Source organism: Suricata suricatta, chromosome X, assembly GCF_006229205.1.
Source record: "Suricata suricatta isolate VVHF042 chromosome X, meerkat_22Aug2017_6uvM2_HiC, whole genome shotgun sequence".
Taxonomy (NCBI): Eukaryota; Metazoa; Chordata; class Mammalia; order Carnivora; family Herpestidae; genus Suricata; species Suricata suricatta.
The window spans coordinates 97,780,416-97,792,707 of NC_043717.1; the positions used below are offsets into that span (position 1 = coordinate 97,780,416).

A 12,292-nucleotide genomic window follows, 5' to 3' on the forward strand; every position below is an offset into this window, starting at 1 on the left:
TTGCTCATTCAGTATTGTATTTTAAGGGCATTTAGGGCTTATAAAATATTTGTCAAATGACGGGAGTGTGGTGAAAACTCTAATGTAGCCAATAAAATCTGGAGCCCAAATGAGTGGTTGGCGAGTGTGTCCGCGGTTCCCGGGGCTCCGGAGATCGATAGTTCAGCTCGGCCCCTGAAGCCAATTAGGAGCTTTATCTTAGCATAAAAATAAAGAGGAGTTAAAAACGCATTCCTTTCCCAGCTTTCTCCCCCTTCATTTTTTATGGCGTTTCGCAGTTTTTCTTTTAAAAAGGTCTGGAATTCCGAGGAGAGGGTGGGGATTTATGTAAAGAAAGTGTCATTTACCAGGAGGGAAAAATGCGAATAATGGTGAGTTTCAAGGACAAGTTTCAAGAGAACCACTTCGTGCTCCAGTGGGAAGAGGCAGGGGCACCAAATTCAGCGTCTTGGAATAATTCCCTTCCTGGATTCAAAGATTCATTTATTAAAATAAATCAGGAAGCATTGGCAGAACGGAAATCCGCTTGCTGGGTTTAAAGGGTCTTAAAAATGTTGCGAGTGTTTGATTGCAAGTCGTTTCTAAATACAAAACAGAAGAAAAGACCGCAGTGTTTCCCTTGGACTTAAAGAAAATTGCTAGGTCTCTGACTTAGGATAATTTCATGTCCGCCACAGAAAATGTGTTTAGAAAGAAATCCTACCCAATAGCACAACGTGCTGTTGATGGTTTGTTTTTTTGTTTTTTTGTTTTTGTTGTTTTCTTTAGGAGGCTGTTGTGAAAGGGAAATTAAAAAGTGATACAGAGTGGGGTCTGGGTTGGACGGAGAAACCAGTTGGTCCCTACTGCCCGTCCGGACATTCTGTTTGCCTCCTGCTTCTCTAAGATGGACCCTAAAATTGAGCTTCAAAAGCCTTGCTTGTTTGGCAATGGCGTTTCACTGATTTTATTTATTGCTTCTGATTTGGGCAGGAGAATAAATCTTTTTCCTATTTACTGTTTGAACTCAGTGTGAGGGAACGGATCCCATTATATTTCCTATCCATACAGACATGTGGATATTTAGACCAGACCACATACAACGGGGGGACGCATAAAAGAGATTTATTGGTTAATTTACGCTGCCTAATACACATGTAAACCCCAGTAAGCCAAAGCTGCCGAAGGAGCCTCGGTTACCGCGGAAAATAAGAACCACGACCCCTGGGTTCCAGTTGCCCTGCCCTGCCCAGCCTAGGGATTCCTTTCTCCACCTGAGAAGCGAGGAAACCGGAACTCTCTTCTGCCTTGCCCCAGCTTGAGTGCTGGGAAAACTTTTCTGTTCTCTTCCGGCCACCAGTCTGCTTTCAGGCACAGCTCCCCAAAGCTGTCTGTCCCCCGAAGTTCTTCCCCGGGGTCTCCTCCGAAAAGCAAGTTGAGGGGTGGGGGCTGCATGCAGATCAGCAGGGAATCTTCGCCTTATTATTGTTATTATTACTATGATTGCCCAACAGGAGTGTTTTGCTTTGGGGGAGGGGACTTTGTTTCTGTCTGCGGGTCAACTTGCTGTATCTGGAGATGGTTCGCCTTCTCTCGGTTGCGAGGCTGAGGCTTTCCCCCCTCCCCAAAAGGAAACCCCTACTCAGACCAAGCAGAAGAGAATTCGAAATGATCTGCCTCGGTCCTGCTGTTCGCAAAGCCCCCAGTCTGGTCCGGTCGGGGGCCTGCGGGCACCCTGCGCCTCGCTGAGCAGCGACACCCCCTCGGAGTCGCACACTCGGGCCGGGCCGGGCTGCCCCAGGAAGGGCTCCACCGCCCGGGGTTTTGGCCTGGCCGAACCGCCTCAGGTTGGCCCCTTAACAATCATTCCCCCCACTCCTCGGTTGATGATCTAATTGAATTATGCGTTTTTGTTCCAGGGACTACAGAGCACGTGCTGGAGGCAATTAATTATCGGAATGTGGCCATATCAAAACGGACACCGGGCACCGGGTAGGTCAGCAGCCGCCACATCCCCCTGCCCTGCGCCCAGGACTCCTCCCCCAGAAGGGGCCGACTGGCTCCGTTGTCCCCTCGCCCTGCTGCCCGCCCGGAATCCCAAACGCGCAAGGCCTCAGGTTCTCAGGGGTACCTGGAGGGCCTCTCTGCAAGCCCTCGCCCCAGCGCCGGCCATGCTGGGGCCCAACAGTCACCCCGCCTCCCCACCCCCAGCTCGCCTCTGCACTGGCAACGGGAGGAAATCCAAACTTTTTCGGTGCAACTCCGCTCCCAGGGCCCGGAGGGTCGGTGGGAGGTGGAGAGAGGTAGAGGGAAGGAGGGATATAAAGGGCAAAGCGAAAAGAAAGGGGAAAAGAAAGAAAAGCAGTCCTCCCTTTTTGTAAACCTGACTCCAGGGAATTCATTTGCATGATTTAGGCATATTTGTTCTTCCCTGAGTCCCCTCCCCCCTGCAAAGAAACCTTCCGCTGAGGACACTGAAACCATTCGGGGAGAGCCTATTTTCAGTACATGTCATAATTTCAGTCGGTAGTGAACTCACCTTCCAACCTGGGGAGAGCGCGGTGGATGGAGAGGGAGGTTGGGGCGAGTTTGGTGGGAGGGGGTGATTAATGTTAAGTATGCTACCGGCGGGGCTCTTCCCCAGTAAAATGGCCAAGAAAGAAGGTGAAGTCTTGGCCAGGCCAGGCAGATTGGGGGACAGGAAGTAAAGGGCTGCAGTTATAAAGCGCTGCTTGAGGCTGTCTCTCCAAGCGCCTCTGAACTTGATCAGATGGTCTGTTTCCTACAGAGAGATGGCGGCCGGGCTGGGAGGCTGCCTCAAGGTTCAGACTTTGGGAGCTCGGCCCTGTTCGAGATGTGACAACCCCAGCCGTCTTTCTGTGGGCCTTTTCTTTCCACTCCCACTCTCTGACATTCTTTGCAAACGTACTGCCCGACCAAGAAGAAATAAAAAAAAAAAAACCTGAGTGGATTTATAGCCCTGTCTGAACCTGGCCATTAAGTCCAGAAAGACCTTGCACCAGGCGGGGTGGGGGTGCAGTGGGAGGAGGTGTGAGCGCGCACACGACTCTGGAAAGTAAATCCTTAAGGGGTAAGAATTCCCGGGGTCACTCGGTGCTGCTTCTCCGGGTAGGAGGTGAAGAGTGCAAAGCCCTGGCTGTTCGAAGAGGAGAAAATTCCACCTCGCCTTCCCCATTCCCGCCCCCAACGTTTGCATTTGAAAATGTTGAGAATTTGAAGCTGATTACCCCTTGGGTTGGAGACCATGCTGATCCTCTGTGTGTCTAGTTGAGTTCGCTGTGCGTTGCAGCCTGCTTCGTGTGCACAGGCTAAGCATATTCCGTGCGTGTGTCGTGTTTGTACTTGTGTATGTGTCTTCTGGGCTGAGTGCGTGTACTTGCTCTGTGGGGTGTTTGGTTTGCCGTGCGCCTGTGTTTATTGTTTTCTGCGTAGCCTGACGTGTTCCTGGGTTGGGTGTGCTTACTGTTGTGTTTAGCTGTGTGCGTGTTCCCAGCTCCGTGCTTGCGTTTACTGTGTTACACGTTTGCTATGCTGTGGCTGGTGGGTCATACATGGGGTGGAGGGTGTGCAGGGGCAGCGGCGACGAGAGTCACCACTCACAAACTGAAGAGTCAGGCTCAGACGGCAGCAAGGGGAGATCGGCTCTGATTGTAATCGTCTCCCTTCGTTTGGGCCTCGGACGGCCAGCGGCAGCTCGGGGCCTGGACGCCGAGCCGGCCGGCCTGGGGCCTGGGTTGGAGTACTTGGGGTCATCAGGGCCCACCGTGGCGTGGGGGGAGGACGCGGCCCATGGGCCGTGACCGTGGAGCTGCTGTGCCCGCTCCAGGATAGGCACCCTGCGGCCGCCGGGAGGGCACCTTCTCAGGGCGGTGAGGCGGCGGGGGCCCAAGCTGGACTGGGCGTCCAGCGCCGCGCCGACGGTGGGAACGATCCTTGCGGGGCAAAGAGTGCGTTTGGCCAACGCGGGGAACGCGTGTGCGGGGTGCTTGCCCGTTTCGGGCCGAAGGCAAGCCAGGGAGAGGCCCAGCTCCGCCCCGCCGACCGCTGACTCGAGGTCGGCTCCGGTTCCCCACAGCAGCGCCAGCCCCGCCGAGCCCACTCGCGGGCGCCGGGCAGCCGCCGCCGCCTCACCTGCCAGGCGCCGGGCCACGACCCAATCAGCGGCGGCCGTTCGGCCGCGGCTGCCATGTTCCCCGCTCCGCGCTGCCAATCAGCGTGGCGGCGACCAATGGGCTGCCGGGCCGGGGGTCAGGTGACCGCGGGCCAGCTGGCTCCCGATTGGCGCGCGCCGCGCTGCCTCCCGCTCGGTTTATGTGAGCGGAGTGAGTGATTGACTTTATCAGTCCAAGGACATTACTCTGGAGGCGAGGAGGCTGGGACTCGCGCGGCGAGCGGCGAGGACCGAGCCTGCCTCCAGCCCGCTGCCCGCCCGCCGGCCACGAGCCGGTTCTGCTCCTAAGCGCAGCCCAGCCGGGAGGCCCGAGCCGAGGGAGCCTTCTGGCCCTGCGGTGCCGCGCTCTCGGGGAGAGGAGGGGTGCCCGGGACCGGATTGGCCAACTCCGCCCTCCACTTATTATTTTGCTTATTTTTCTTTGTGCGCGCCTGTTAGTTTGTTAAACCAGATCTAGTCCCAGAGTCTTTTCTCCTCCCTTTCCCCGCTCCTTTTCCCCCCTCCTCCCCGCCCCCCACCCCTGCTCCTCTACTTCCCCTCCTCCCTCCTATCCTTCTGCAGGAGACTCTCACAGCGACGGAAAGTTGCGGCCCCTGGCACCGCCTCGGGGATCTCCCGGCTGTGTCCAACCGCCGCCACCGCTCTCCGACGACGGCACTAAGAAGATCTCCTTCGCCCGCACCCTCGCTCATTTCAGCGGTATCGCCGGTGCCCAGAACGCCCCACCCATGACGATGCTCCTGGACGGAGGCCCGCAGTTCCCTGGGCTGGGAGTGGGCAGCTTCGGCGCGCCGCGCCACCACGAGATGCCCAACCGCGAGCCGGCCGGCATGGGGCTGAATCCCTTCGGGGACTCGCCCCACGCCGCCGCCGCCGCCGCCGCCGCTGCCGCCTTCAAGCTGAGCCCCGCCGCGGCTCACGATCTGTCTTCGGGCCAGAGCTCCGCGTTCACGCCGCAGGGCTCGGGTTACGCCAACGCCCTGGGCCATCACCACCACCACCATCACCACCATCACCACGCCGGCCAGGTGCCCAGCTACGGCGGTGCCGCCTCCGCCGCCTTCAACTCCACGCGCGACTTTCTGTTCCGCCAGCGCGGCTCCGGGCTCGGCGAGGCGGCCACGGGTGGCGGGCAGCACGGGCTCTTCGCCGGCTCGGCGAGCAGCCTGCACGCTCCGGCGGGCATCCCCGAGCCTCCCGGCTACCTGCTCTTCCCCGGGCTGCATGAGCAGGGCGCCGGGCACCCGTCGCCCACGGGGCACGTGGACAACAACCAGGTCCACCTGGGGCTGCGCGGGGAGCTGTTCGGCCGCGCCGATCCGTACCGCCCGGTGGCCAGCCCGCGCACGGACCCGTACGCGGCCGGCGCGCAGTTCCCTAACTACAGCCCCATGAACATGAACATGGGCGTGAACGTGGCGGCCCACCACGGGCCCGGCGCCTTCTTCCGTTATATGCGGCAGCCCATCAAGCAGGAGCTGTCGTGCAAGTGGATCGACGAGGCTCAACTGAGCCGGCCCAAGAAGAGCTGCGACCGGACCTTCAGCACCATGCACGAGCTGGTGACACATGTCACCATGGAGCATGTGGGGGGCCCGGAGCAGAACAACCACGTCTGCTACTGGGAGGAGTGCCCTCGCGAGGGCAAATCCTTCAAGGCGAAGTACAAACTGGTCAACCACATTCGAGTGCACACGGGCGAGAAGCCTTTCCCATGCCCCTTCCCGGGCTGCGGGAAGATCTTTGCCCGCTCCGAGAACCTCAAGATCCACAAGAGGACCCACACAGGTAAGGGGGAAGGCAGGCGGGCGCGGGATTGACCGCGGCACCGCGCCACGAAGCCGACTCGCAGCGCGAGGGACAGGGGTGGCGACCAGAGAGAGGGGCGGCGCCCCGCGGGCGCCGTTGGGATGAGAAGCGCTGTCAGTGTCCCTCCACCTCTCGCCCTCCCCGCCCCGCGGCGCTTTTGCCCAGTTCTAACTTCCCGGGCTGAAGGCTCCGCGGTCTCAGCAACTAATTGGAACCTTCTCGCGCCCGGGAACCAATTGGCGCCGCCTCTTTTTGTCTCTCTATCTGGGTTCCTAGGAAGGGACTCCGAAAGTGTTGAGAGCAGATTGCTTACCAGCGACTCGGCTCTCGGCACACTTGCGGGGAAGGCGACCATAGAAATGCTAATGAAAACTAACTTTCGGTTACTTCCGCTCTCTTTTCCCCCCTTGATTGGCACATCTCCTAATTAAGTGACTGATACTTTTGTCAAACTATTTTTATTTGGAGTTCCAGGTTCAATTCAGTCCTCTGGGAGGAAAGTTAAAGTAGAAAAGGCACCACAGTTTCGTTCGTGGCTTGTTCAGAACATCTTGTAAAACAAAAACAAAAACAAAAAAACAACTGTCCGGAACCCCTGGATTTATATAGTTTTTTTTCGAACGTTCAGTACGACGACCCGTGCTTTTAATACTGGGTTTAAGCAAAACCGCTGCCCTTGAGAGAGGCGAATGTAAAGGTACAAAAAAGGACCCGAAACGGGATTGTCCCGTGACCGGTTCATTGTCCCGCCCGGGCCGGGATACGTCGCCGAGGTAGCGGCTGAGCGCGGCCACGCGTTGGGAGCCCCGGGCCGGGGGGATGGGGAAGGGGGGGATGGAAGCACAAGTTAGGGGAAACTTTGGAGGCGCCGGAGGCTTACCCGTCCTGCGCGAGAACAAAGGGACGCGCAGGTTCCGGGCCGGCCGTGCCCCACCCCCGCCCCGACCAGCACTCCCCAGCCGGGGAGCCTCAACCCGCGCTCTCCATTTTTCTCCAAGGAAACGCGATGCCACGGCCGCCCCCAGCCGGCGCTCCCTCTCCGGCGGCCAGACCGCAGGGCGCTCCGTCTCCCGCTGCCCGCTACCCGCGGGCCCCGGGAAAGCTCCGGGCCCTGACCACATTCCCCCACCCCCCCCCGCCCTTTGCGTGTTTTGCCTTTTGCAGGTGAGAAACCGTTCAAATGTGAATTTGAGGGCTGTGACAGACGCTTTGCCAACAGCAGTGACCGCAAGAAGCACATGCATGTGCACACCTCGGACAAGCCCTACATCTGCAAAGTGTGCGACAAGTCCTACACGCACCCGAGCTCTCTGCGCAAGCACATGAAGGTAATTACCTCTTTATTAGCGGTCGGCGGTTTATAAACACTCGGCCCGACACAGGGCCGAGGAACGGAAGCGCCAACCCTGTATCCTCCACGTTAAATCCGATTTGCTCCAGCGGTGACACCTTGAACCCATTTTGGGGGACCCGGAGGAGGCGGGGAGGGGGGGGTGGGGGAGAGCACGGTGGGGCGGAGGAGGGAGCAGAGGGAACAATCGCTTGTTTACTGGGAAGCTCTAACTGAGCTCGCCCGGGCTTGGCGTTGCGCTTGGCGTTGCGGCGGCTGCGGCGGCAGGCGGCGGCACCGCCCGCGGTGGGAACCGAGAGTGCCCGCGCCGAACCCGGGGGGTGGGTGCTTCATCCGCTCTTTGGCTGCCGACCGAACAATAGGGCCGAGGAGCGGGGTCTGGTTCCCAACTCATTGGTCTGAGACCTTGCAGTGCCCTGGGCGCCCGTGCCACCTTTCTCTGTACCTGCTTTCCCAAGCCGGAGCGAGCTTGGTGAAACCTGGGCCGGGAGTGAGGGTTTTCATAGGGCCCGGAAGACCAAGTGCCCGTCCCACTCCATCCTCGGAGAAAGGGCAGGAGCGAAACCTAGCGTTGTCTTCCTTTCCCACAATGCCAGTCTTAGGGCTGAAAGTGTTCTGTTGGCCACCATCTCCGGGTTTTCTAGATCTCGCTAATCTGGAAATTAAAAACAAAAACAAACCCCCGCCGCCCTCCAACCCCCAACCAGCGGCATTTCTCGTCTAAGTGGGTCACTGGGCGGTCTTGCTCCTACAGTGCTCGAATTCTGCTCATGTTTTTGCTTGCACAATGCCAGTTGGAATTATATTCATTATAATATATACATGTTAATTTTAGGTTCATGAATCTCAAGGGTCAGATTCCTCCCCTGCCGCCAGTTCAGGCTATGAATCTTCCACTCCACCCGCTATAGCTTCTGCAAACAGTAAAGATACCACTAAAACCCCTTCTGCAGTTCAAACTAGCACCAGCCACAACCCCGGACTTCCTCCCAATTTTAACGAATGGTACGTCTGAGGACAAACACAAACCCTGTTAACCGTAGAATGGACCAAATGCATTTTAAAAAGAAAACTGAGACCAATCAGATGGAAATGGAGTTTTAAGGCAAGAGACCATATATATAGGGTTACATCTTGTTAATGGCAATTGTCCAGGAAGGTTTTTGGGGCAAGATCCAAAAGTAGCCATGCCCTAATTCTCAGGATTAGAGAATACGTTTTGGCATTTGAAGGATTTAAAAAAAAATCTTCTCACTGCTTTTTCCTCCCTTTTCTCTCTTGATCTCTGCACCCCCCCATTCCTAAACTCCTTCCGTTCATTTTAACACTTGTTCTGTTTCTTGAGAGGAAGTTAAAGGAAGGTTTGTTAGTGGTGGCGATGTTAAATGATGGGAATTCTTCGCCTTAGTGGTGATTGTTTAAACTCTCACAGTCTTAAACCGTGCCAAAGTCCTGTTATGTCTTGAACTTTTTCCTCAAAGCATTACACTTGTGAATGTATTTTTGTCTAATGGGGTCGAAACTGTTGTTCAGTATTTTTTCAGGCTGAGGATGTGATGTTACTCTACAGATTGTGACGTTTAGTATACAGTTGCCTTTTGTAATAACTTTTTTTTTGTAAATACATATCCATTGATGCCATATTTATCGTTTGTAATTTAATTATTGCTACAAGTGCCGGGAACTGAACAATATTTATGGAAAAAAGTGTTTTCTAACAAATGCTGTACAGCTTTTGATTATAACTGCTCTAGCATTAAATTTTATTGTTTTGAAAGAAGAACACAATTTACAGTTTTTGAACCACTGACTCCTTTCTCTTGTTTTGTAACAGCCTCCTTCTACAAAGAGGAGACGTAAGCAAATGAAACCTTGTTTGTTGGTATTTATAACTCACCCAGATCCCTTTTTTAATTGTTAAATTATTTTTCTATTGCAGTATAGATTCCTTACAGTGTCAGTTTCCATCTGGGGAGACCCTCCTATCTTTATCTCTAGCTCAGATGGTTGTTTAACTGCGAGTTGAAATGTGTTTGTCTTGGATTTTCGGCATGCAAATCAAATATTACCGATCAGTTCAGTTAGTAGCCATGACATCTCAATCTTGTATTTCAAAGACTGAGAAGCTGGATTTAATCATCCCTGCTCTCCACATATAAACATAAGGTAACCTAATGAGTTTTATGTCCCTTAGTTTATTACCTTACATAAAAATGAACATTGCGGCAGGATGCATGTCTGTGTATTCTATCGAGAGATCACCCATATACATATATACGTGTGTATCTATGACTTATCTAATCTGCCTATCAAATCTACCTAGCTATCTATATATTTTCAAAAGTAAGCTTATGTCTGAAGGAGTGGTGACGAGTAAGGCCAGTTGAGCCCTGCTTACTTATGGTTAAAGTGCTTCTTAAAAAGAACCACAGTCCATTTACAATTTTGGAAGGCAAAGGCTGATTTGTTTTGCTGTATATAGTTCAATTCATAATTATCACCATTATTCATAACCTTTTTATAGCGGTGTAATAACTGCAGCGGTTCCGAAGTGATATTATGGGAAGAAAAGAAACATTTGCAAAATATGTATTTTTAAAGTTCATGGTTTGTAGGCACAGATGTTAAGAGCATTGTTTCCATTAAAATCAATAACAATGAAAAATGTTTGTTTGCTTTGTGATAAAATATTAACAATCCATTTAATCTACAGTGAAGCAACTCATTGGGATAAACCGGTCTTTTACAGTTGTTATATGAAAAAAAAACCTGATTCCTATTTTGGGGGGTTTGGAGTGGGTTAGAGTATCCGAGAGACTTTAACTAATTTAGGGTGTTGTTTAATATTGAGAGCCCAATCTCTGCATGAATAACCAGCTTGCAAATCAGCAAATAGAATGGTGGAGATAAGGAATTGTAAAGAATTAGAAATGTAATGAATAGGCTTAAGTACCTCCTTGTCTTGAAGGGGCAGTGCTCTAGGTTTTTTGGTGGCCATCACTTTGGTATTATACATAATCATTTTGATTGATAGAATTTTGCTTATTGTTCTTTTTGAAGAAATAAAGTCTTGGCACATCTTATTTATGTTATAACTTTTGTATTTAGTGCCCGCTTTTTTTCCCCACGTTCAAATAAATCAACCTTAACTCGAAATGGTCAGAGAACTGATCATGATTAAAAGAAACTCTGATTTCCCAGATACAGTCGAAGCAGCCTATTTTCAGTTATCTACTGATCCTTGTCAACAATTATTGACAGTTTCTGAACGCAAATAGCTTTGATGCAATTTTGTTCTGTCTGTGGAGCATGGGGTCTTTTGCACTTTCCTCCACCAATAGACAAGGCCAGGGCCTGAATGCCATGAACCGAGAGATTGGGATGACTTCACAAGCGATGAGCAGGTAACCTGGTCGGTATACCACTTCTACCCCAGACGGTCCAATCTTGACCTTGACATTGAGGGTGCTGGACCAAATTCCTATGTCAGGATTGTTCCTTCACTTCAAACCAGAGGCTTTTAAATGCACAGCAAGTTTTCAGAAAGTCTTTATTCATAATACTGGCTCTAAATGTGTCCCAACTGAAGTCTAGATGATGTTTTCCTTCTAAAATATGCACTGAACTTGCACAACTTACTGTTTTCTCAATAAATTTCCTCTCTACTCCCAACGTAACCTAATCTTAAATGGGAGTTGAGTGATGGGTTGGTTGCGTTTCTCTCAGAAACTTGCTCCCCCCCCCCCATTAAATATATTAACTGTCTTGTTAGGAGACATAAAGCAGAGTTTGATTTTTCCTTAGTAGGCATGGTATTCTTCTATCATAAAATGTTACCACAAAGCACCATGTCCTACGAGGGGAAGATACCAATTAACAATGATGATAAGCAACATTAAGATAATGTAATGGCTTTGCCCCTCCACATAATTTGCTAAAATTCTGGTGTAGCATCCTATTTCTCAGTCTATGTCCTCTGCCCTTGTCATTTGTTGGCCGAGAAAAGTTTATTTTAGTAGAAAACTTTTCAGATTTTTTCCCCCTGTAATCTGACTCTGGGAGTGCACATTTATATTCTTGAATTTTCAGTCAATATCTTACAAGAATAAGCACCCCTCCCCCCAAACAAAAAAACCTTTGCAACCCTAAAGATGGATCAGCTTTGGAAACCATGAATGTCAACTGGGCTCTTAGCGATCTACCTGTTATTTTCCTTCTTGCACCTGGTAAGACCTCTGTTGAAAGTCCATTATCTTTGCCAAAATGGGTGGTTTACCGTAATATTTCCACTGGTGGGTGGGGAAAGGGGAGGTGTCTATTTCCAAGCGGACAGAAGTCTGGCCTTCATCCCATTCGGAAGGTTAAAGATCAGGGTCCAGGCTAAGCGAGGCAGTGGGTCTTAGCTACTTCGAAGGTAGGAGAGCGAGCTGGGACCGCCTCCGCTCACAAAGCCTCCCAGGAAAGTTGTGCTCAGGACCTGCTCGCCCCTCCCCCCTTCTCACCGCCTGCTGTCCCCTTGCCTCTTGGCCCCTGGTACCCTCTCCTCCCCCTGCACCCCCTTTCCCGCCAAACAAGAGGAAAGTCGAAGGGTCTCTTGCCACTTCAGTTTCTGTAAGAATAGCCCCCGGTGTGCCATGCCCTGAAGGGCGGGTTCTCGGCCTGGCAGCTAGGCGGGTTTTCTCGCTGGCTGGCTGACCCTGGAGGCTCAAGTCTTTGGCCGGGCTTCGCCCCAGGGACGAGGCCAGGCGTTTCGGAAGTCAGGGCTCCTGCTCGGCGTTCCCCGGGCCCCCCGTCGGGGCGCCCAGGGTCCCTGTGCACACACCAAACTCTTGCAAGGCCCGGTCGGAGCTCGGGCCGGGGGGAGGGGACCTCGTTTCCTAGGGTCAATTCTCTCGCGGTCTCGGCCCGCTGACCCTTTGACCTCCACCTACAGGGCCCTCGGCGGCCGTAAGCCGGCGGTC

At 52.9% G+C, this 12,292-nt stretch overlaps 1 protein-coding gene across 2 annotated transcripts in view; it reads left to right on the forward strand.

Annotated features, from left to right (window-relative positions):
• Positions 1-4,784: 4,784 nt before the first annotated feature.
• Positions 4,785-12,292, forward strand: part of ZIC3 (Zic family member 3) — an 11,177-nt gene continuing 3,669 nt past the window's right edge. The window contains exons 1-3 of one of the 2 annotated variants that reach the window (XM_029930434.1): positions 4,785-5,959; positions 7,145-7,308; positions 8,167-10,393. In XM_029930434.1, coding sequence (XP_029786294.1) covers positions 4,900-5,959; positions 7,145-7,308; positions 8,167-8,346 — 1,404 coding nt within the window. In that variant the 5' untranslated portion in view covers positions 4,785-4,899 and the 3' untranslated portion in view covers positions 8,347-10,393. Of the gene's footprint in view, positions 5,960-7,144; positions 7,309-8,166; positions 10,394-12,292 lie in introns of those variants that run through there. The other variant, XM_029930435.1, reaches the window with a different exon arrangement.